This window comes from Hippocampus zosterae, chromosome 15, assembly GCF_025434085.1.
Source record: "Hippocampus zosterae strain Florida chromosome 15, ASM2543408v3, whole genome shotgun sequence".
NCBI lineage: Eukaryota > Metazoa > Chordata > Actinopteri > Syngnathiformes > Syngnathidae > Hippocampus > Hippocampus zosterae.
The window spans coordinates 10,121,808-10,145,985 of record NC_067465.1 but is presented as its reverse complement, the minus strand read 5'-3'; the positions used below and the strand labels follow the sequence as shown (position 1 = coordinate 10,145,985).

Sequence of the window (24,178 nt, the reverse complement as noted above, 5' to 3'; positions counted from 1 at the left end):
CAATTACACCCGTATTCTTGCTATTTCACTTCCTTCTTTCAATCTATTTAAAAATAGAAATAATGTTCTGACATTTTAATAATCAGGGGTACATTTAAGTCTCGTATCATGTATTCATCAACTATATTCGGATTAATATTAATCTTCCAGTCTGCCTATGCAAATAAGTGATAAATACAAGGGGGTTATGTCAATATAATAGAAATTATTAGAAAAAAAACATTTAATGCCCTGAGAACTAAATGGACTGGCTGAATTTATGAATAATAAAATTCACTCATGATATTGTCTTGACACTATTTTATTTTTTTTGCCTTTGTAAAATAGTTTTGTCAATTTCAAGGGGACATCAATCCCCAAATTTTCTTGACAATATGTTTTATGAGCCTTCACTAGTCTAAACACTGCATTTTGTGTTTGTGGTATATGCGTTAAACAGCAAAATCTACCCGTTTTTAGCCAACTCTCGGGGTGGCCATTTCTTCACTTTCATTCAAAAGTAAGTGGCAAAATGTGCCAAAAATGATGGACAAAACTGGTAGATTTCAAGTTTTAACTCATATTCCACATATGCAGTAGTAATCTGAATCCCGTAAACATTCTTGTAAAGATACATTTTGGGTTGATTTTCCCTTTAATGTAACAAACTAACTTGAAATAAGTCATGCTTTTCATGGGATACATATATTTTATTTATTTTATATAAAATGATTAAATATTTTAAATGTAACATTCATTCATTCATTCTCCTAACCGCTTGATCCTCACTAGGGTCGCGGGGGGTGCTGGAGCCTATCCCAGCTGTCTCCGGGCAGTAGGCGGGGGACACCCTGAATCGGTTGCCAGCCAATCGCAGGGCACACAGAGACGAACAACCATCCACGCTCACACTCACACCTAGGGACAATTTAGAGTGTTCAATCAGCCTGCCATGCATATTTTTTGGAATGTGGGAGGAAACCGTAGCACCCGGAGAAAACCCACGCAGGCCCGGAGAGAACATGCAAACTCCACACAGGGAGGCCGGAGCTGGAATCGAACCCGGTACCTCTGCACTGTGAAGCCGACGTGCTAACCACTGGACTATTTATTTTAATATATATATTTAGGTTTTCTATTTTTTTATATCCCTTTTAATAGATTTTTATATTAATTTGTATTTTTATTGATATTTTATGCATATATTTGTCATTCATGTTTAAAAATGTATATGTTAATATATTATTTGTATTATATAATTGGTATATTTCATGCATTATTTTTTTATGTAATTTGTAGTATAATTGTAACGCTTTTCAAGTAAATTATTCTATCCATGGGTCAAAATATATTTTTTTCTCCCCACCCAAACAATCCAGTCCAAGTATTGCCAGGAGAGAGTGACGTCATGGCGATGCACACGAGCAGGGCGGGGGCGGTGGCCAGGCAGCAGCAGTCAGCAGCCAGGATTCATCCACCGGTGTCATGGCTTCCTAACAGTCGGGGGGACTGAATGAGAGCGAAAACAAGCCCGCTTGTCTCCAAGGCCCGACGCGCTATCACCCTTTTCCCATCGAACCGAGGAAGGGGGGCTGGCCCGGCCTCGATTTTTGCTCAGGATAGACCTTTTCAAATTATTTCTGTTGCATTTGAGCCTTCAATTCCCCCCGACGTTTTAAAGGCAAGCACCGCGCTGGTGGAAGATGGCCGACCCGGCGGAGTGCACCATCAAAGTGATGTGCCGTTTTAGGCCTCTCAATAGCTCCGAGGTTACTCGAGGAGACCGATACATTCCCAAGTTCCAAGGGGAAGACACCGTTATTATCTCGGTGAGTCAAACGCCGTCCAAGGCGATGATTATTTACCCCATTAACCGGGGCTCCTGAGCTCAAGTCAGCGATGCGCCATTTTAATTGTCTTGTAGCTTTACGGTAAGTTAGCGCCCATAGCTTGTTAGCACGAAGGGTTCACCCTCTCCGCTGCTTAGGAAGAAGCAACCGGTGTCCGGTGAGCTGTCACCGGGATTCGAAATGGATTATCCGATATCCGGTCCACATTTTGGGCTTGGTGTCACCCTAAATGTCAGCCCAGTTGGCTAAGTTAGCCTCGGCCACAGCTAACCAGCTGTCAATCAACAAAGCCTCCCAAGACAGTGCCAGTTAGCCACGTTAGCCATCGAGCGTGCAGCACATTTGGAACATATTGACACATAATAAAAATAAAAATGGTGGTTAATACTAAATACTAAGCCATTATTAAAGGTCAAGGGCTGAGCTTTGATTTGAGAGTGGCCAACAGTTATCTACCAGCCGGCCTTTGGGCTAAGCTTGACCGGTCTTAGCAGTTATTTAATGAAAAGCTTACTTAGCACTTAGCTGACCCAGCTACTACACTTAACGAAAATGCTTGGTGAAATTCATACATTGTGTGTGTGTGTGTGTTTCTTTTAATTGTAAGGAGAAAAGCCGACAATATTGGTCTATCGTTGCCAATGACGTCTATGGAATTGTCTCCTTTTTGACGTAGGTCCCCTATCACGTGACGCTGAATCATACCCATACCTGGCAATCCAACCGATCTTTAGCGATTTATACGTCGTATTTTCGAAAAAAATGCTGCAATCCAACTAAAATACGATCGTTGGGTTAATTAAATGTTTTTTTGTAAAATATTTGAAGCATATGGCTCACAGTACTGTAGAATTTAAGAAGCTATGGTATTGATAAATGTCAACAGTGACACCAGGAGTGACTTACAAATAAGTGGATGGCAGATTATTTGATTTCGGAAAACAGCGCACTACAGATACCAGGGTGCTGGTGTGTGTTACAGTTTGAAAAAAATACCAATTGCTGCTATCCTTTTTAGCCATTTTTATTAAATTTTTCAAGTGTTGTACCTCTGCACTTGTCACACTGATTTGTGAGGGGCCCTTAATGCTGAATTAAGAAAGCAAAAATCTACTGCAGCACACACGCAAATACTGTACACTAGCGCTGCAAATAATTATTTTTAATAAGTGATTGTTTATTATTTAATCGATTATTCAATGAATTTCCTAAAATTTATTTCAAGCTGCATAAACATGATTACGACTCAGTTATTGGTTTGCTTCCAAACGTGAGAAAATTGGCAAACATGTTGATCAATGTTTTCCAAAGTAAAAGCAGGTATTTGCAAATCTTATCTCGATTCGACATGTGAAGATAACCAGTTTGCTTTTGTGGAGGATAACAGAAATCAGAAAAAAAAAAATATTATTATTGTACATTAAACAATGGTACCATTTCATTCTTGACAGATTGGCATTGTGATACTTCTTTCGCTGTTTATAAAAGTGGCCCCCAACCTTTTTTTGTGTCACAGATCAGTTGAGAAAAATACATGTTGCTCCATTGCCTTTTCTGTCAGAAGAGGGCCTGTGATCGAAAAATGATTGCTCCTCACCATTTGAAAAGTGCCTTCTCCAGTTCAGGATGTGCTGCGCCCCGAAGCCGAATACGATCATATTTCAATCTGTTGGCCTCGAACTCTGCCATGATTTTGTTGCCATTACGCATGATTGTCGAAATAATTGACTTTGCCTAACTATAGTGTCAGTTGAGCTTCATTTGGGAGACTCCCTTTCGAAAGTTTGAGAACATTTCAGCCTTGAAAATGAGCTACGTGAAATGTGAACGTTATAGGGGTGAAAACGTAAACTGGGTACGTTGAAAAGAGGTTTGATGATATTACTTTCTATTTGCTGCTGCTTCTTTCATTTTTTGACAGATTCTGTTTATTTATATAACTTGCAAACTGACATTTGAAAGGGGACTGACTCCGAGTGGCTCGAGTCACGCATGTTTCTGCCATCTCTGATGGAATAAATTTGCTCACAGATCGCAGGTCTGTGCGGCGCGGTCCCAAATGGGCCGAGGCCCGGTACCGGTCTGCGAACCCTGTGCTTGGAGACCACTGTGTTATAAGATTCAATCCCAACAAGTATTGCAAGGGACTCTCTATCTTTAGGTGAGCACTCAGGATACTTTTCCATTACAGGTTCCAAAACAGCCTGGTCCTACTTTGCCCTGACCTGGCTTCCGTTGCTTTTCCAGTACAACCGGCACCAATCAATTGTGGCGGGATCAGTGAAAATGTGTAGGGTTCTGTCGCAAGATTGCACGAGTGGTCAAGACTGGTTTTGTGGCGATCCGAATGATCGCAATTGGACAATGTGGTAATGTCACGGCCCTCCTTGGCCTGCCTTCTAGAACCTGGTTGGAGGAGGTTCCGAGGAACGGTGTGCCGTTGTCATCACTCGGCCTTGAAAAAGTGACCACACACAATGGAACTGGTACAATGGAAAAGAGACATTAATGGAACTTTAACGTTGAACCATTAGCTGCTGATGAGTTGTTAACTTCATCCACTGCCACTTGCAGTCTGGACACTTGCCAGCATCATTGTGAGATGCTCCCCTTTTTTCTCACACTCCTTGGTTGACAGTGTCACAGAAAGCACAAACATATGTATATATTTTGCGTGTTGTGAATAGATTTGTTAGCTTTGACAGGAAAAACAATTTTAATGGTGAGTCACAATACGGCTCAGGGACTGTAAATTGAACGGACCTTGGAGATTGTTTTGGCTCATGTTTGAATCCAACTAAAATCCACTGTCTTTGATTCATTTTACTCCTTCTTGGGAGTTTGCTCACAATATCAACTATTTATAAAGGTGACATTGATAAATATTAACAGTGAAGTCTTTCGAATACTCTTTTTGACGCAGAGCCCTGTCACGGGACATTGGCATTCACCTGCAAGTTGAACAAATCTCAAATCTGGGCAGTTTTGTCTCATAAAGATAACTTGTTATAATGTGACTAAAATTCTGCCTTTGTTTCCGTTGACTGTTTTGTGACACACCTCGATCATATTTCAGTCACAATTTTGAACAATAACAAACATTACGATGTTGATCAACCTTGCAAGTGTCTTTTTGAACCAGATACCAGATACAGATCGGCTCTGTCACATCCCGTGACACTGGATCATATATTTACCTTTCACTCTAATGCAACTTGGATGCATCTGTTTAAAGTAAGTGGAAGTGTAAATTTCTCATGAGTGCTTTGGATCTGTCCATTGTTTTTAGACAAAAGCAAGAAAATTAAATTTTGACATATTGGTGTAGATTTAATTTTCTCAACGTTGTGGATGGTTGTTCGTCTATGTGTGCCCTGCGATTGGCTGGCAACCGATTCAGGGTGTCCCCCGCCTACTGGATGGGCTCCAGCACCCCCCGTGACCCTAGTGAGGATCAAGCGGTACGGAAGATGAATGAATGTTGTTATGTCAACTTTTGGCATTGGCTCATTTTATAAAATGGTGGTTAAACATTGAGTGCCTTGATTGCTCTTTTGGACTTTGCTGCTTGTCAATTGCTCACCTTCTTAAGTACTTTGGAATGATAGTCATAAAAATCAAAGCCTCACAACATTGAATTTGTATTGTATTTTTATTTTATTGTATATGTATTTTTAAGTGCGTGTTGGGGGCGGGGTGCAGACTTCACCGCAGTTGTGATTTGAAGACCATCGTCAAGGCCGACTTGAGGCATCTGACTAATAACAGACTTGCGATCTGCGCCCCTTCAGGCCGGGCCGACCTGACCCGGCCCGGCTCAGCTGCTTACGGCCTGCCATAGTGTCAAAAGTGCTGCGTGCTTTGTGACTGGAGCAAGTGGTGTGTGTTTGCTGGAGTGGTGACTTTGACGAGTATAACACACTTGAGCTCCTTTGACCAGTCACAGCTGCATGCAGTCAAGTCAGATGCTAAATCAGTCACCCTGGCAGAGATGGCTGGTTATTGTGCGGTGCTTCAGTGGAGGATGTGCAGGAGTGCTACATTACTTTTAAGTCAGCTCGCTCTTGGAAAATGTGACGCAAAGTCTTATTTCTGGAAGTAAAGAAGAGTGTCCACACTTGGCATTACGGTCTCTTTGGTCATGTTCTTGAAATAAATGGCCAAGCGTCGCATTGTTTGAGCTTTTTTTTTTAACTAGCTCGCAGCTGATTTATTTGCCTGACCTTTTCATGAGTAGCATGCTGGTTCAGAATGATGACCTCGGATAAGAATGCTAACGTTTTCAACAGAGCTTTGGCGATCACAAAATTGCAACCAAAAATGCTGAATCATTTAGCCATAGTGAAGGCTTTTGTCCGAAACACAATATTCTGTGGGACTTATAAGATCAGTCAAAATGCTGTAATACGGTAGGCAGAATGGGCAACTTTTGCCAGTGAACTACCAGTCGTTATTTTATTCAAAAAACATGGAATCATGTATTGGACCAAGAGTCACAAATATAATTAGAATCTGAACTGGTGTATCGTTACAGCCCTAGTCAGTACTGTGTTAGCCGCACAAAGGAAAGAAAGTGGGAAGTTGTACGTGTGGGTGCGCCATCCAGGTGAAACCATTGTGAGGAGCTGAGCTATCGTGTTGCATTCTGCCTAGCAACAAAGTCCAGTGAGATTTCTTGCCATTGTGCAACGTGAACACTCTCACTAGCAAAGTCATCAGGAAGTCCTTTCACGTGAGCGTCCTCCCGCTCCTCCTTGTCACTGTAATTTTGTTTTCATTTTCAGCATGTAATCCCATTACACGCAAATTTAGGTAATAAGGCCGGTGGCCACGTTGACAATGAGGAGTTGACAAAATGGGTGCTGCACTATTGTTTGCCTCCGACTACTGCCGTGGCCGATAGTGGCGTCGCACCTTGCCAACTGGCAGGTTTACACGCAAGGAAGTGAATGATCAGCCTATTAACCAGACGAGCGGCGCTTGACATGTGAGCGCCTGTTTCCCGGAGATTATATGAGGCGTGGTGCCAATCAAAGACATCGTGCGTTGGCTAAATGTGTTTCTGGAATACAAAAAGCCTCGGTCCGATTTACAATACAATACATATATAGCGCATTCACAACAGCGGCAGCTGTAACAAAGCGCTTAACAAAACAGTCAACATAAAGTAAAATAATAAACACAATGCATAACATAAAACACGGACAGTCATGCAGTTCTAACCACTTTTCCATCACACGCGTTGTCGTTTAAAGCAGTTTGAGATGAAAGAGGAGAGAATCAAAGTTTCCTTTTAACCAGTGGATCAGAGACGTCGTGCTCAAAATGTGCACATATCAGCTACAAGCTAAGTTTCAAAGTCAACAAGAAGCTGTACCATCCATTGACGAAAAAAGAGATTGGTTTACTTCTCCTGTCCCATGGAAATCCATTTCAATTCAAAGCGGCGGCTCGCGGTTCCAAATACTCATCGGCTCTGCGCCAACGCTCCTCTCTCCTCATGCTCAACTTCAGCAGCCATCCATTCAGCCGCACCAACGCCGACTGTCCAACAGCGCCGACATAGCCACTGAACAAAACGGGGTTGTGAAAAATGCTGCCCATTACATGCGCAAAAAACACAAGCGCCCCAGGTCTGTCCAGCACCGACAGTCAATGGCGCCGACATTCCTCCCAATCAAAATCTGTGCTGGTACAGGCGTGCTGCCGAGAAGGCGCAACCACCAAGCACAGATACTTCTCTTTTGACGAATGTCGTGGCCAAACATATACATATACATACAACATATAGAAACCATGTTGATGTCGCTTAACAGCGAGGTGTGCAGTGAAACAATTACGACTATTCAATAGCAAATTATTTAACCTGTTTTACACTAAAGCTTGTAGTTCGGTGGTATATCATGCCTGTGCTGGGAGGAGGATGACATGTGGGACAGAGCTTGTGTGTCAAATAATTCCTTCATGCCGGGACAGCCTTAACACCTGACACTGACCTCCCCCCTCCCTCCCTGCCTCCCTCCTTCCACTATTGAAAGCAATTACTGCTGACGGCTTGTAGCCGAATGTAATGATGGCTTTCAAGGAATAATGAGTGCACAAGAGCAGCGCATTGGCTTGGAACAATAGAAGCAAGGTAGAACTACATGTTTACACGAAGCTCACGGTCATCAAAGCATTGTATTGACGTTTCACATCCAAACATGAATAATGCAAATGATAATGGTTATGTAGCCTCCCCGTTTTGACCAGAGTGCAGCGGTCCAATTTGGTTTCTGCTTCCAGTGCTGACATTCACATCCTCCACTCGTGATTTACTTACAGACGAGACTGCCTTCCTGACATGGTCATTCATGGTTTACTTCAGACAGTGATCTCATACTGTGTAGCTCAGTCGTCCCCAGCCTTATTTGTGTCAGGGAGCGGTTGAGGCAAGTACATGCTGTTCATGGACTGGCAAGCAGTTCTTTCCCCCATTGCTTTTAAATTGCCAGTTTTAAAGCACCGCTACCGACAACAACGATAATTATTCCAAATTGGTAGCCATTCGAGTTTATTCATTCCTTTCAAACAGTGCTATTCTACTGCACAACAAATGAAGAATAAAATAAAACAGTCAATTACTAAGAAATGGACAAATTAGGAATGATTGACCTTGTAATTTAATTTTGAAGTTACGATCTTACATACGGCGTGAGCATCGTTGTGACGTGCCATTGGGGTTGATCAAAAGATGACCCAATTGAGTGCTGCTTTCATCCAGTGGCTGCTCATTTTTGGGGAGCTGTCCTCGTGGATAATTCTGAGTGAGGCATTTAGTGCCTGTGTAGTCTTTACAGATTCCCTGTGCTTTGTCTTCCAGAGCAAACCGTACATGTTCGACCGAGTCTTTCAGTCCAGCACGAGTCAAGAGCAAGTGTACAATGCCTGCGCCCAAAAGATTGTGAAAGGTAAGTCACAAATAATAAAACAAACAAAAAAGTAGGTCTAAAAACAATGCTTAATGTTGTTTTGTAGATGTTCTTGAGGGATACAATGGGACGATTTTTGCATACGGCCAAACGTCCTCTGGGAAAACCCACACCATGGAGGTGCGCGTCAAAGAAACAAGTGTATAAATAAACTTCCCCATTTTTTTCTGATGTTAACTTGTGCTGTATCCTCAGGGGAATCTCCACGACACAGACGCTATGGGCATCATCCCCAGGATAGTGCAAGACATCTTCAACTACATCTACTCCATGGACGAGAACCTGGAGTTTCATATCAAAGCAAGTTACCAGACCAGCTACTTGGATGCTGGCTGATATGAGGTTTATACTCATTATCTTCTTCTCTTTGCAGGTTTCCTATTTTGAAATATATTTAGATAAGATCCGGGACCTGTTGGATGGTAAGTAGGGCAGACTTTGCAGACCATTCCACTCCGGCTTTATTTTTTTCCATGTGATTACAGAGCGAAGCACACACAAAATGAAAAGCACAGTCGGATGTTAGCGAGCGCACCCCTCACATGCTTCAAAAGTCTTGCTGTCATCAGCAGAGATGGTGCATCCCCTAAAAAAGGCAATTTTAAAAAAGCATTTGTTTATGACGGTAACAGGATCAAAACCTGAGCCACACACCCATGGCATGCTGACAGAGAGTGCGCACGCACCCATCCCAAATGTATTTTAGATTTTAAAAAAAATATTGCAACACTTTCTACTGTGGTATCTGTGACTTTGGAGTGTGATGGCTTTTAAAGGCGGGCCCTGGCCTAGTGAGTGACGTGGGTGGCCGTAAATGAGTAGAGTTGGCTGGCTCCTAATCCAATCATCCCTACGAAGCTTCGATGCAGAGATTTAGCCTTGAATTTTTTTGTAATGCAGTTATTTGAGTTATTCAAATTATGGTTGCGGCCCTACAGTGCACCCTCCTCTTCTCCACACTCCCTTAAAAAGTAACTTACCAAAAAACAAAACCATACCCATTTGTAGGCCAACATGACCAAAACGTGGGATAAAATGATTTTGAAAATGAGCTGCCAAAAGCTTGTTGAAGTTTTTTTTGACTGACTTTTTTTCCAGTGTCAAAGACCAATCTGTCAGTGCACGAAGACAAAAATAGAGTACCTTATGTGAAGGTGAGACACACCACACGGGTTGCTTAACCCGTCAAGAGCATGCGACTAATCGCACATGGTCTTGTGTCCACAGGGTTGCACCGAGCGCTTTGTATGCAGTCCGGACGAGGTCATGGACACCATCGATGAAGGCAAATCCAACAGACACGTAGCAGTCACAAGTAAGATATCATGTTCTCCACCACATAAACTGCATGTTGAGCCACTGAGACTGAACTGGATGTTTCTGCTCCCCAGACATGAATGAGCACAGCTCCAGGAGTCACAGCATCTTCCTGATCAACGTCAAGCAAGAGAACACCCAAACGGAGCAGAAGCTGAGTGGGAAACTCTACCTGGTTGATCTGGCTGGTAGTGAAAAGGTGTGCGGCGCAGCTAGTCCAAGTGAGCCTAGAGTGATTTCAGTGTAAGTGTGTTTGGCTAATGCTGGTTTATCATCAGGTCAGCAAAACAGGAGCGGAGGGAGCTGTGCTGGACGAAGCCAAGAATATCAACAAGTCTCTCTCATCCCTGGGGAACGTCATCTCAGCTCTGGCTGAGGGAACGGTATGTACCTTCATTTCATAGCCATTGATAAGATAGATGTCATAAATGTAACATGGGTATTTTTATGAGCATTAGAAAGTGCTAAAGCTATTTCACTATTTTTCATTAACATATCGCCGAGCCCAAGTGGAGCCGCTTAGTTGACACCTCCTATATGCGTGGGGAGAAGTGCTGGGCTCAAAAATTGCAAAAATCTGCGTTTAATTGATGCTCATTTTAATTGAGGCAAAAGTTATTTTGCCATAAATTTTATAGCAAAATACATTTTTGCCATAAAAACAGCCGATTAATTGATTCTAAAAATATTCAATGGTGACAGAACGACTCTCTAGGAGTCACAAAGAATTTAATTTGAGATGACCTTATTATTGGAAACTCAATTACTTGATATCCCTTTAAGTAATGCAATTTCAAAAGCAATTGGATTATGGCATGGATTTATTTGTAGTTTCTGTTGTAAATTGATATTTTTTTTTTTTAATCAAGGTTCAGTCTCATTTTTTTTTAACTAGCAGTATTCTACACCCCCTCATTTTGGACTTTAAAAATAACCAAAACACTCCTCCAAGCAATCGGTTTCCTTTCGTTTCACCCTTTCCACTTTGATCAATGTTTGTGATTGACACCTGTTGTACAAGTCCCCGGGTTACTCCGTCAATCATCATCCAAACGAGTGTGATGTGTTATCGGTTGAACGCGAATAATGCCTTTCACCCACCAGATCATATAACATGTCAACACACACGGAAGCCAATGGGAAATGTGATGCCTCACTTTACTTTTGTCTATCTCAGCAGCATGTAGTAGGTAGTCGTCCTCGCTGTCCTTCACCTCTTCCTGACCCTGCAGCTGTCCTGCTGCATAAGCAAATAAGCAAATATGAGATAATTGGCAGAGTAAATAGATCCACTGCCCCCTGACATACATTAGCATTAAAAGAAAGATTTCAGATATCGTCTCTCTTGTTCTGAGATGAAATGATTTATACACACAATATGGAGCACAGACCTGAATATTGTGCATCCAGAGGTTAACACCAAGGGTGGCCGCAAATCCGACTTTGCCATAGAGATCAATTATATTTGGATTAATTTGTACCAGAGGCCAAACTTTTGCATTCATAAAAGCATTGGCTACACAAGCAATGTTACAATTAACATATTAAAGTTCTTAACAGGGGTTTCCCTTGCTCAAATTGAGTACTTGGTATTAGGTCTCATTTCTTTTTTTTTCTTTTTTTTTTTTTTTGCCTCACCATTTTTGTTGTTGCAAAGAAGCAAATAAAACAAAAGTGAACCACTCTTAATGTTAATAATGGACGAGGTAACATTTTTAAAATAAAATGTGTATAAACGTAAATCTATTTTATGTAAAATTTTACATGACCCAAGTGACAAAGCATATGATGGCTAGCTAAGTTAGCCTTGCATTGAATAAATTTACTAAACTTTTTCTATTAACATGTGCTTTTTATCAAGGCATACATCCCTTACCGAGACAGCAAGATGACACGTATCCTTCAGGATTCACTGGGCGGCAATTGTCGCACCACCATCGTCATCTGCTGCTCACCCTCTTCCTACAACGAGGCTGAAACCAAATCAACCCTCATGTTCGGACAAAGGTACACAGGAAAAAAACCCTAAAAATTGCCTTTAAAATGAATAATTTCTAAATGGAAATTGATTTTGTCGGTTTCCCCTGTACAGAGCAAAGACCATCAAGAACACCGTGACTGTGAACGTTGAGCTGACAGCAGAACAATGGAAGCAGAAATACGAGCGTGAGAAGGAAAAGAACAAGACCCTGAGGAACACCGTCACTTGGCTGGAGAATGAGCTCAATCGCTGGAGAAATGGTGAGATGACTGGAACTTGATGTTTTCTCAATCATGAGAGTCATTACCCCGAGAGTGTGCAAACATCTCTAAATTCACATGTCCAAGGCGAGAGCGTTCCGGTAGAGGAGCAGTTCGACAAGGAGAAGGCCAATGCTGAGGTTTTGGCCCTTGACAACATCCTCAACGACAAGTCGGCGTCCACGCCCAACGTGCCAGGCGTGCGCCTCACCGACGTGGAGAAGGACAAGTGCGAGGCGGAGCTGTCCAAGCTCTATAAGCAACTGGACGACAAGGTAAAGAGCTTAAATCTGTGCGTTTAAAAAGCTGAGATATCTTATCACCCATTCTGTCCCAAAAAATCTGAACCCTACTTTGCATGCAGCTACGTTAATGTTGACGCCGTAAGCGGGCTTTTCCATAACATTTGGGACACAACCTACCCCTGTTATAAAATATCAATAGGCTGTGCACTATAATGGTATGTTTTTGTTTTTTGGGTGCAATTTAGGTTTGAAATTGTATTTTTTTAACCTTTTTATTCAAATCAGACTCGGGTGTGTTTTATTATTAGACCATACCACCATTGCACTTGCCGTGTATATGTAGATTGTGAGCCGCCACGTCTTGGCTCGCGGCGCTTGAATGAAAGCCCTCCCTTGGTCCTATCTATTGCATTGAAGAGTACCTACTGCACATGAAAAACTTTTAATGAGTGTTAATGGGTCAAGAATTGTGTGCCTCAAACCAGAAATACATTGGGGAATCAGAAAACAAAATCACGTATCATCAAGCACATAGAATTGATCTTGCTCATTTCAAAATATTTTTCTCAATGTAATTTTTCATCTCATGGAAAGTAATGTAATGCCCACCTTCAGTGGTAGAGTGGTGCCCTCTATATACAAACTGCCACTGAATAACTGAAATACTTGTTCTACAGTATGAATTTCTCAGCCGTCTTGCACTGCACACCTCGGCCGCAGTGCCAATGCCGTGCCACGAATACTAATGCCACGACACGTCTGTTTCTGTGCAGGATGAAGAGATCAACCAGCAGAGCCAGCTGGCTGAGAAGCTGAAGCAGCAGATGCTGGACCAGGAGGAGGTCAGCCTTAAATTTCCAAGCTGCCCCCACCCCTCTTGCCATCTTAACACCCAACTTTTTTTAAAAAACTCAACTATATCTTCATCCAGCTGCTGGTATCCTCACGCCGCGACCATGAGAACCTCCAGGCTGAGCTCAACCGCCTGCAGGCTGAAAACGAGGCCTCTAAGGAGGAGGTGAAGGAGGTGTTGCAGGCTCTGGAAGAGCTGGCTGTCAACTACGACCAGAAGAGTCAGGAGGTGGAGGACAAGACCAAGGAGTTTGAAGTTATCAGTGAGGAGCTCAGCCAGAAATCGGTGAGGGGGTGTGGGGGGGATACCTGAATACATGAACTCGACCACTTTAACCTTGAAAGGATCCATATTAAACATTTTTGTTTACAGTTTAAACAGGTGTAATTTCTATGCAAAAAAAATCAAAATTTCCAATCGTTATGAATTATGTCGCATTTTTCCACATCTCATTTCCTTTCTTGCAAACGGTTGATTTATTCATCCATCTATACTCGCATAAGCAGACGCACAGTCACAAATTGAGCGGCCAAGATTTGCATTGCATTATCATTGGCGCATGCAGCATTTCATCACCAAGCCACCTGATTCTCTAAACTTGTCAATTAGTTTAGTAATGTGGCACATGAAATGAAATGACCAGACATGACATGTTTTATGACGTGGTACTTGACTTGGTTCTTGATTTGATACTTCACTTTTTGAGTTATTCAGTTTTTTTTCACCTGTTTCGTGACAGGATTCTTGATTTGTTTTTTTTTTGGTGTGGCAGTTGATTGTTTTTGACTTGGTTCTTAATTGATCCTTGACTGTTTTTGGGTTGGATTCTGTATTTGATTTAGTTTTTAAACATGGTCCTGATTTGGCTTTTGGCGAGGTTTTTGATTGGTTCTTGGCATGGCTTTTGACTGTTCTTTGACATGGTTTTTGACATAGTTCTTGAGGTGTATTTTTATTTTGTTGTTGGTAGTGGAATGTTTTTAGGCGTATTAATTTTGTATTTTATTTATTTATTTTTTGACAATGTCCTTTGGTTTTTAATTATTTTCTTGATTTCATAAATGGGCAAATAACAAAGTTTACTTGCCTGTGTAATTTCACACTTAATGGCTGTACAGGCATTACACAGACACACAAATAAATATTTGTACCCAAACATGAAAGGTACATTTTCCACAAGAAGCCCCCTTTAACCAAGGAGCACCAGAATTGTCAGTGAAGTCTTTCTCATCTTCTCTGCAGTCCATCCTGTCATCGTTGGACTCCGAGCTGCAGAAGCTTAAGGAGATGTCGAACCACCAAAAGAAGAGGGTGACGGAGATGATGTCATCACTTCTCAAAGACTTGGCTGAGATCGGCATCGCCGTGGGCAGCAATGACATCAAGGTGAGGAGCAGCGGGAGAGACAAATGTCGATCTTTGAAGGTCTTCCCACTTCATCGTATTCTCTCTTGTCTGTAGCAGCATGAGAGCGGCAGCGGTCTGATCGACGAGGAGTTCACTGTGGCCCGTCTTTACATCAGCAAGATGAAGTCGGAGGTGAAGAGCATGGTGAAGCGCTGCAAGCAGCTGGAGGGCACCCAGTCGGAGAGCAACAAGAAGATTGACGAGAATGAGAAAGAGTTGGCCGCCTGCCAGCTGCGAATCTCGCAGGCACGTACCCCCTCCGCCACACGGCACGAGAACCTCATCAAATAACTCAATTTTCCTCGTTTTGCAGCATGAGGCAAAGATCAAGTCCCTGACGGAGTACCTGCAGAATGTGGAGCACAAGAAGAGGCAGCTGGAGGAGAATGTGGACTCGCTCAACGAGGAGCTGGTCAAGATCAGCGCTCAGGGTACGTCCGGTCACACCACAGAACCCTGCTACAGTCAAAACCGTTGAGAAGTTTGAAATCATTGAAGCTTGATGCACCATTTCAAAGCATTCCAGGAAGAACAAGTGAATAGTCCTTGTCTCCAACTATTAGAAGCGTATCGCCTGCACTATGATAGAAGGAATCCTGAGATTAATTACACAGCCATGCAGCTTTTTTTCTGAATCTCTGGATAAAAAGACTCAAGATTATGTAGAAAGGCAAAAAAAGAAACTTGAATTCATAACACATCACAAATTATTTAAAAGTAATGACTAATATCAGTCACATGTCAAGGAGATGCCGGCCGGCTATTCAGGTTTCATGTCGTAGTGATATATCTCCTCTTGTGTTTTGCAGAGAAAGTCCATGCCATGGAGAAGGAGAATGAGATACAGACAGCCAATGAAGTCAAGGTGCATGACTCAGCTCTTGTCATCTGCGATCTCTCCAATCACCCCCTTTGCGCCCCCCCACCCCCCCAAAAAAATTAACATTTGTTGTGTCACAGGAAGCCGTGGAGAAACAGATCCACTCTCACCGCGAGGCTCACCAGAAACAGATCAGCAGTCTGAGGGACGAGCTGGACAACAAGGAGAAGCTCATTACAGAGCTGCAGGAGTAAGACAGCCCCACGCCATCGCTAAGCCCCCTTTCCGAGATACGGTACTTTTTCATTATGTCATATTCTCCAGCCTGAACCAGAAGATCATGCTGGAGCAGGAGAGGCTACGAGTGGAGCACGAGAAGCTCAAGTCTACCGACCAGGACAAAAGCCGCAAGCTGCACGAGCTCACGTATGGCCCAGTTTTAGTTGACTGTAAAACTGACTAAATACAACCAACAAAGAGAATTAAATACAATCACTACCAGCTGTTTTGAGGCATACATTGTCATGTTACCAGCTATCATATGGTATTTTGACCACACAATGTTGTGTTCTGTGATAATATATGCACCAGACTTACCAAAAGAATGAGTTGGCTCTCCTCTTTGACCAGAAAAAAAAAGAATAGTGTCTAGCTTTTTAGAATGCAAGAGGCAGTTATTTTACATTTTACATAGTTGATATTGAACAAAAATTGAGAAACATTAACACTATCCGTTATCCTCTGTCCATCCAGGGTAATGCAGGACAGACGGGAGCAGGCCAGGCAGGACCTGAAGGGTCTGGAGGAGACAGTGGTGAGTTCTTATTCATAGACCGTCTCACTTTTTTTCAAAGGCATCGATCCTTCCTCATGTTTTCTTTTCCTACTTGTCCTTCAAGGCAAAGGAGCTGCAGACTCTGCACAACCTGAGGAAGCTCTTTGTCCAGGACTTGGCCACACGTGTAAAGAAGGTGAAACATACTGAGTCTATGCGAACAGGGTATCTGCCACTATGCTAGCATTTTAGCAGAAATAGTAGCCAAGTACCGAGCATGGTATAAAATCTTTTTGCATCTCATTTTCATCCTGTGCTCTCTTACTGTGTAGTGCCCAAGTAAAGGTCTAAATGTAAAAACTTTCTTCTGCTACACAGATTTCTGTCCTCTGGTTCCTATTTAGCAATACCCACTGTCGGGATGTTAGTAATTTATTGACTGTTTTAAAACCCATTTGGCTCGAACTGTGATGATGCCAAATCCTTTTCAGTCGGTCTCTTTTTTTTGTAAGGATTTGTCTTTTGTGTACTGCCTTCTACAATGTTGCATTTGAAATGGTACCCAATCACAGGGCATAAAGTAAAATCCATATGGATCCGTCGACGTGCCTTTTGTACTCCAGTTCCAGTCTTGCAATATGTTAGCATAATAATGTTAGCGTTATGGACCATTCTGCATGTTAGCGTGCTGGGGCACGCAGCATCCTTATCTACCCACAGAAAATACGAACTCAGACCAAGTCAGCCAAAAGACAGTGACACGAGAATGTCTCTGTTGCTCAGTCCCACCTTCCGTGTTTGCTTGCCAATGCTAACACTCTGTTGTTTTTTTTTGTGCAGAGTGCCGAGATGGACTCAGACGACACTGGGGGCAGCGCGGCTCAGAAGCAAAAAATATCCTTTCTTGAGAACAATCTTGAGCAGCTCACCAAGGTTCACAAACAGGTAGGAGGTTTGAAATGTCACGTCCACCGTCCACTCAAGCACAGTATCATAATTTTTATCCTGGACTTAAATTATCCTCAGAAGAGGATAGTTCGAGCGTGTTTTTTTGTTCTCCCTCTCCCTACCCAGTGTTTTCCTTTCTGAACTCTGACTGTAAATCTCCCCATTGCGGGACAAATAAAGGATATCTTAATCTTAATTTCGCTATGGTTGTCTTTGTTGCTGCCAGCTTGTGCGTGACAATGCAGATCTTCGATGTGAGCTTCCGAAACTGGAGAAGCGCCTTCGTGCTACGGCTGAGCGGGTCAAAGCGCTGGAGTCTGCACTGAAGGAGGCAAAGGAAAACGCCGCCCGCGACCGCAAGCGCTACCAGCAGGAGGTCGACCGCATCAAGGAGGCTGTCAGGGCCAAGAACATGGCCAGGCGGGGACACTCCGCCCAGATTGGTCAGTGGGAAAAGGCGATCTTTCAACTAGTGCAGCCAAGCAAAAACATTTGCATAAAATGGATTCCTTTTTTGGCAAAGCCCTCAAAATATTAGTGTAATGAAAGAAGACGGGGCAAAAAATTCTATTCAATATTAATAGTATTTTTTTTTAAAGCAGAACAAGCCCTTAAATATAATTTTTTTAAAAAACATAGGATGCAAATCAAAGTGCAAAAAAAAATAGTGATATGTAAATAAGCTTCAAAATGATTTAGGGAGTAAAAAGCCCCAAATTATTTGTGTCATTAATCAAATGTATTTTAAAAGGATAATTAAAAGTACGGCGGCCCGGTAGTCCAGTGGTTAGCACGTCGGCTTCACAGTGCAGAGGTACCGGGTTCGATTCCAGCTCCGGCCTCCCTGTGTGGAGTTTGCATGTTCTCCCCGGGCCTGCGTGGGTTTTCTCCGGGTGCTCCGGTTTCCTCCCACATTCCAAAAATATGCATGGCAGGCTGATTGAACACTCTAAATTGTCCCTAGGTGTGAGTGTGTGTGCGAATGGTTGTTCGTCTCTGTGTGCCCTGCGATTGGCTGGCAACCGATTCAGGGTGTCCCCCGCCTACTGCCCGGAGACAGCTGGGATAGGCTCCAGCACCCCCCGCGACCCTAGTGAGGATCAAGCGGTTAGGAAGATGAATGAATGAAGGATGAATTAAAAGTACTTTCTCCCCAAAGATTAAAATTAGTTTAGTTAGAAATGGAATCAAAACTGGGATTCAAAATAAAATGTTACCGTGGCAATATTAAATAAGTATATGGGGAAAAAAAGCGCAACTTTATCATCAAGTGCTGAATAAATGATGACTTTACAATTAAAATGTAAGCTTCAAAGTTTCCATAAGTGCAAAAGAAAGTGTTTCAAATAGTTAGAATTTAATATGGACCTCAAAATGGCGACTTGTTAAACAGCCTCTTTTTTTTTTTTTAATTAAATGTACTGATAAAGTGGCACGTGAGCCACTGAATTCCTGAATTTTTTGCTTGAATTGTATGTACCACCCAATCTAACCATTTCTTGGTTGTTGTCGTCTTCCTCTCGCACCGTCGCAGCTAAGCCCATCCGACCTGGGCAACAGCCGGTGGCGTCCCCCACCCACCCCAACATCAACCGCAGTGGGGGAGGTTTCTACCAGAACAGCCAGACAGTGTCCATCAGGGGCGGCAGCTCTGCCTCTACCAAGACGGACAAGAAGTACGTCTACTGATGTCTCTTCAAATTGTGCAGCAGTCACTACCGGTTTTCATGATAGATTGTATTTTGTTTTGAGTTTAGTTTTTCAAATTTAGTTTGTTCTAATTAGCTCTTAAAGCTTATTTGTTAGTTTTTATTAACTTAGAGCCCCCCACCCCCAACCTCCCCGTGTCGTAAGTGATGCTGATATCATCCATCTTGGTGTATTCATTCTCTATTGTCTTCCTTCCCGTGTTTAGCTGAAATGAGCAAGATGACGGACGACACCATAGAAGAAGCCAATATCATCCGACTCCTGTCCCCTCCCTCTGCGCCCACTAGCGGCCCATGTTGGCCCATCATTCCATTACTGCGTCCCAGCCACCAAGGAGTGAGTGTGCGGATTATAAATATATATAAATATTCTCGGCTGTATGGCTCTGACCCGCTTACATCCCTGTCACCACAAAAACAAAAAGATGACAGATTGAGTTTACAACACAAGCAACTAAAAAAAAAAAAAAAATATGAATAACGATATCCAAATGACCAGTCTTGAACAGCCGCAGCAGCCTTGGCCAGCAAAAACTGCACGCGACTTGAATGTGTAGCTTTCCTTTTTTCCTTTTTTTTTCTAGTTTATTTTTATTTTTTGTGGCACACGTCTGTCATCGTGGTTGTCGTGTGAGTAGTTGAGTTGTGCACTGCTGCCCCCATGCCCCCAAGCTGAATGTAACACTAATGTAATAAATAATAAAAGGTTAAAAAAAAAGGAGAGATCCTACGGCCAGCCAGACATAGCTTTGTAGGCAAAATTCAACGCTGTACACTGTACAATTACACATTAGCCACACACCTGTTTGTCAACGTAGATTTTTTAAGGATGACATTATCAATATAACATATATAAATATAGATACTGTATATACTTATCCAAGGTGGGCAGAATGGATGGTAGACACTTCAAAAGGGTTTCTTTTTTTTTTTTTACATTTACAGCTTATTTTCCATCCTGACCTCCTTTCCTTCCCCTGCTGAACATACTTTTCTGCCTTTCATCCTTGCTTCCTTTTAGTCTTCCTTTTCTACCATCCATCCATCCTTCCTTACATCCATGTTTCCCTCGTTTTATCATCTTGCCTTCATCCCATCCATTCCTCCCTGCCTGCCTTTGTACCTTCCTCCCTCCCTACCTACCCACCAAACTCACTCCCTCCCTCCTTCCTACCCTCCTTACCTACATTTCCACCTTCCTCCTTTTCATACTATCCATCCTCCATCTCTCTTCCTTCCCTATTCCTTCTCTCCTATATCCATCACCTCACTGCCATCCTTTTCCATTTCTTATTTTCTTCTTTCTTTTCTCCCTGCCTCCCTTCCTCTGCTCCATCCTTTCTCCTGCCTCACCTGGCTCCTTTGATCAATTTTTTTCTTTCTTTGCGAAAGCCTCCTCCCTCCAATCAGGGAGTTGAAAGTGAGTGTCTGCCTCCTGTTGTTCCCATCACATATCTGAAATCCAAATCAAAAGCTGTCAGCTCACAGCTTGACAGCCTCCTCACTCTTGTTGTGCATCTTTTACCTTGTACAGAAATTGTCCAAATTTGTCAGCACGCCTCTCACTTCCTGCTCACGTGACCGTAGAGAAGGAAGAGGAGGGGGGAAATAAACAAACAAACAAAAAAAAAAAGCCAAGGCGTGCAAGCGTGTATGGTAGATGTATTTAACTGGACACCTGTGGAGGCCAATTGTTTTTTATGGTTAACTTAAAGCTGTATACTTGTTGTGTCACAAAGGAAAGGAAAAGGAACGGACGCCGATGATCCAGTCCACGCTTTTTAAGGCCCGCTAAGGCTTAATCTGTAAAGCTACGTGTGTTTTTACCCATCATGACGACTATTTATAGCCACCGTGGCCGTTTTGTGCGTCTTATGTGCTCCTTTGACTGCTTTGGATGTGTCCGATGGTCCTCACGTGCTTATGAGAGGGGACAGCTGCTAATGCGACGCTCGGCAAAAAGCAGCATCACGAAACACAAGTCATCACAAAGGTTTATTTAATAAATTCAAAAGTAAGGGTTTTCTTTCTTTTTTTTTTATTCACATTGTTTTTGGGTTATGTTGTTCCCCTTCTTTCTTTACCGAGTGAAGCCCCAGTGCGTTGTTCCAGAGGACTATTAAGCTCACGCAAAAAGGATAACATTAAATAAATGCATACAATTAAAGTTGTAATTTTTTGAGAATAAAGACCTATTTAAATTACATCTTCAAGGGAAAAGTTTTTTTTTCCAAAGAGAGGTGATTTTTCAAGTCTGATAATATCACCCCCCCAAAAAATTGTCGTCGTATCAGTCATTATTTTTGAGGAGAACAGTCTTCTTTTTCGAGGGAAAAATGGCATTGGATGAACAAATGTCAGATTTTCCCAAGAAAGAAATGTCAGCTTTGTCAGACAATTAGTTGCATTTTTTTCCAATAATAAAACTCAAGATTTTTCTGAGAGTAAAAGTAGAATTTTTTTCTGAAATAAATGTTAAGAAAATAAATTGGATGTTTCAGCGTATAATTGGCTTTTTTTCTGAGACTAAACTTAATATTTAGTCTTTTTTTATGTCTACAATTATTTTAACCTTTTTCCACCTTAAAAATACATCGGTAAGAACATGATTTTTTTTTCCCCCCCAACTGAAAATATGACTGGAACAAAATCCTTTGAAATAAAACTCTCAAATTTTTTTCAATTTTTGAAATGAACTTCTTTGAAAATATTTGTTGTTCTTGAATGTATGAAATTCCTGAGGAATTTTTTGGGTTTTAAAGTATGGCTTTCTGAAGAAAATAACTTGATAAAATACGACTAATTTGAAAAAAATATCTCCGCCTTTTCAAAACGGGAGTACAGTATATTGAAATGTGACTATTTCTAAAAAATGATACCTTTCCTCACGTTCCTTGTCACATGTACTTTTTTTAAATTTTTGTCTTTTGGGTGTGGCCCTAATATTCCTTAAGTGCTTTGTAATCACAGCATGAGGACGCTAACACCATGTGCAAGTGCAATATATACTGTAAGATACACTGTACATCACACAAACACCATGTAATATTTACCATACAAAAAAACCCCAGGATCTACTTATTTAAAGATGAAAATATTTCAACATGGACTTAACATACATGTACAGCGAGCATTTAGCATCTAGCATTGAAAGCACTCCCATCTGTTTGGATTGGATTCTAGTGTCCCCTCCTCCGCGTATGTGACAGGACAGTTTATGTCTACAGGCGCTTTGCCATATGTTCACCGATGAATCAAATAGATGAGCATGGACCTCCAAATGTTTCTCCCGTCTTTCACTTCCCACCAAAAACTGGATATGAAATGGAAATTAAGTTAAAAAAGTTAATGAATTACTACAAATAAAGAATATCTGTGGCTGCCATTGAACTTCATTGATTAAATTAAAGGTAAAAAAACACTTGCCACTTTTTTTTATTACTGTGTAATAGTTAGTCCATTTTTCAAGGGTTGTTTTTTTGTGTTTTTTTTCTTTTCTTTTTTTTTTGGTGGGGTGAGGGGGAACGCAATGAGTGGACAAAAGGTACTGGATCATTCCTGGCTAACTGGGACACAAAGTTGGAGTTTTGACAAGGATGCAGATGAGATCTCCTTTTTTTTTGGATTGACTGCATGATGTAAATGTATGTGTGATTAAATAATTATCAGTAAACAAATTCAACTCTTGTCTCTGGGCTTCTTTGGAAGTTTATACACATGTTAAATTTCTTTCTTTTTTCGGTAAGTGTCCGTTTTAAAGGTGAGAATTTTTACATGTCTTTTTTACTCTCCTGCTGTTGTAATTGGTTCATTCTATCAATTTTGAAGCCGATGAACAACGTTGATTATAGTCATCCTAATAAGTATTTTCTAATTTTGATGTATTTTATTACATTTTCCATTTACGTATACAGTACTATTTATTTTTTGATTTTGGTAAATTTAAATTCATGTTTAGATTTTTTTTTTCATTACGTCATTTTTTTTAAACCCTGTTTTTTTTATTATTAGTAAGCGTGTGTAAAGTAAGTTATTTTAATTTTTGGGGTTTTAGCTTGTCATTTTCTAACCCTATACTCATACATTACAGTAATGGGTTTTTTTGTGTGGTCAATTGATTTTAAAAAAAGTGTCAATTTTTAAGGCTGAAAGTAAAAGTTAATTTTGATACATTTGGTGACAGCAAGTGTCAATTTTGAAGCCCAATTATTTTGTATTTTAGCGCAATTTCACAAGTGGTGTTATACTAATTATATTTTTCTAATAATTAACAAATAAAATATAACTTGTTTATATACAAGTTGTCCATAAAATCTGCCTACTGTATATGGTTAAAAAACATAAAAATACTTTTTGAAACAATATTTTCAACATCCATCCATCATCTGATCCGCTTATCCTCAAAAGGGTTTCAGGGTGTGCTGGAGTCTATCCCAGCTGTCTTTGGGCAGTAGGCGAGGGACACCCTGAACAGGTTGCCAGCCAATCACGGCACACGTAGACGAACAACCATCCGCACTCACACTCACACTTCGGGAAATTTCAGAGTGATCCTTTAACCCGCCTTACATGTTTTTCAAATGTGGGAGGAAACCGTAGTACCCGTAGAAGGCCGGTGCTGGAATTGAACCCCATACTTCTACACTGTGAGGCCGACCCTATTTTCAACATGATTTCTAATGCATAATTTAATGTGCTATGCAAAATCCAGTTGAACTCGATGGAATAGGTTTACCTTGCCGTCGATTTCAGCGCATTGACTGGTAATCGGTTCTGATGTGGTTTTTAATGATCGAGTACACTTGATATAAGTATACCTAAAAAAAGAAGGGGCGGGGGGAAGGTCGGGAGAACGAGAGGACCACTCCAATCTCCTTTGTACCCAGACTTAATGGAAACGCTGTACATTTAAGGGGTTCGTCCAATCATATTTAATTGGCATTACAGTACTGGTTTTGATCGGGTCCACAACCCGTGATGTTGTATTTCCACGTATTAATGTGTAGGGGGCGCTACCATTTTGTTGACGTAGAAACACCTGAGGCGCACGAACCAAACGTAAC

General features: G+C 41.6%; 1 protein-coding gene across 2 annotated transcripts; it reads left to right on the top strand.

The window, feature by feature from the left end:
- Positions 1 to 1,421: 1,421 nt before the first annotated feature.
- On the top strand, positions 1,422 to 19,833 carry LOC127615981 (kinesin-1 heavy chain). Of its 2 annotated transcripts, none has more exons than XM_052087364.1 (26): positions 1,422 to 1,808; positions 8,692 to 8,779; positions 8,847 to 8,920; positions 8,996 to 9,100; positions 9,174 to 9,222; positions 9,899 to 9,954; positions 10,028 to 10,115; positions 10,192 to 10,316; positions 10,396 to 10,500; positions 11,979 to 12,124; positions 12,210 to 12,358; positions 12,446 to 12,633; positions 13,377 to 13,445; positions 13,535 to 13,741; positions 14,699 to 14,842; positions 14,921 to 15,109; positions 15,177 to 15,294; positions 15,673 to 15,728; positions 15,824 to 15,933; positions 16,008 to 16,109; positions 16,437 to 16,497; positions 16,583 to 16,654; positions 17,299 to 17,403; positions 17,633 to 17,849; positions 18,941 to 19,082; positions 19,322 to 19,833. In XM_052087364.1, exons 1-26 carry the CDS (start codon positions 1,683 to 1,685, stop codon positions 19,323 to 19,325), a joined length of 2,895 nt encoding a protein of 964 aa, XP_051943324.1. In that variant the 5' UTR covers positions 1,422 to 1,682; the 3' UTR covers positions 19,326 to 19,833. The 2 variants fall into 2 exon arrangements, with proteins under 2 accessions (XP_051943324.1, XP_051943323.1); XM_052087363.1 differs by having other exon boundaries at positions 1,423 to 1,808; positions 14,918 to 15,109.
- Positions 19,834 to 24,178: the final 4,345 nt, after the last annotated feature.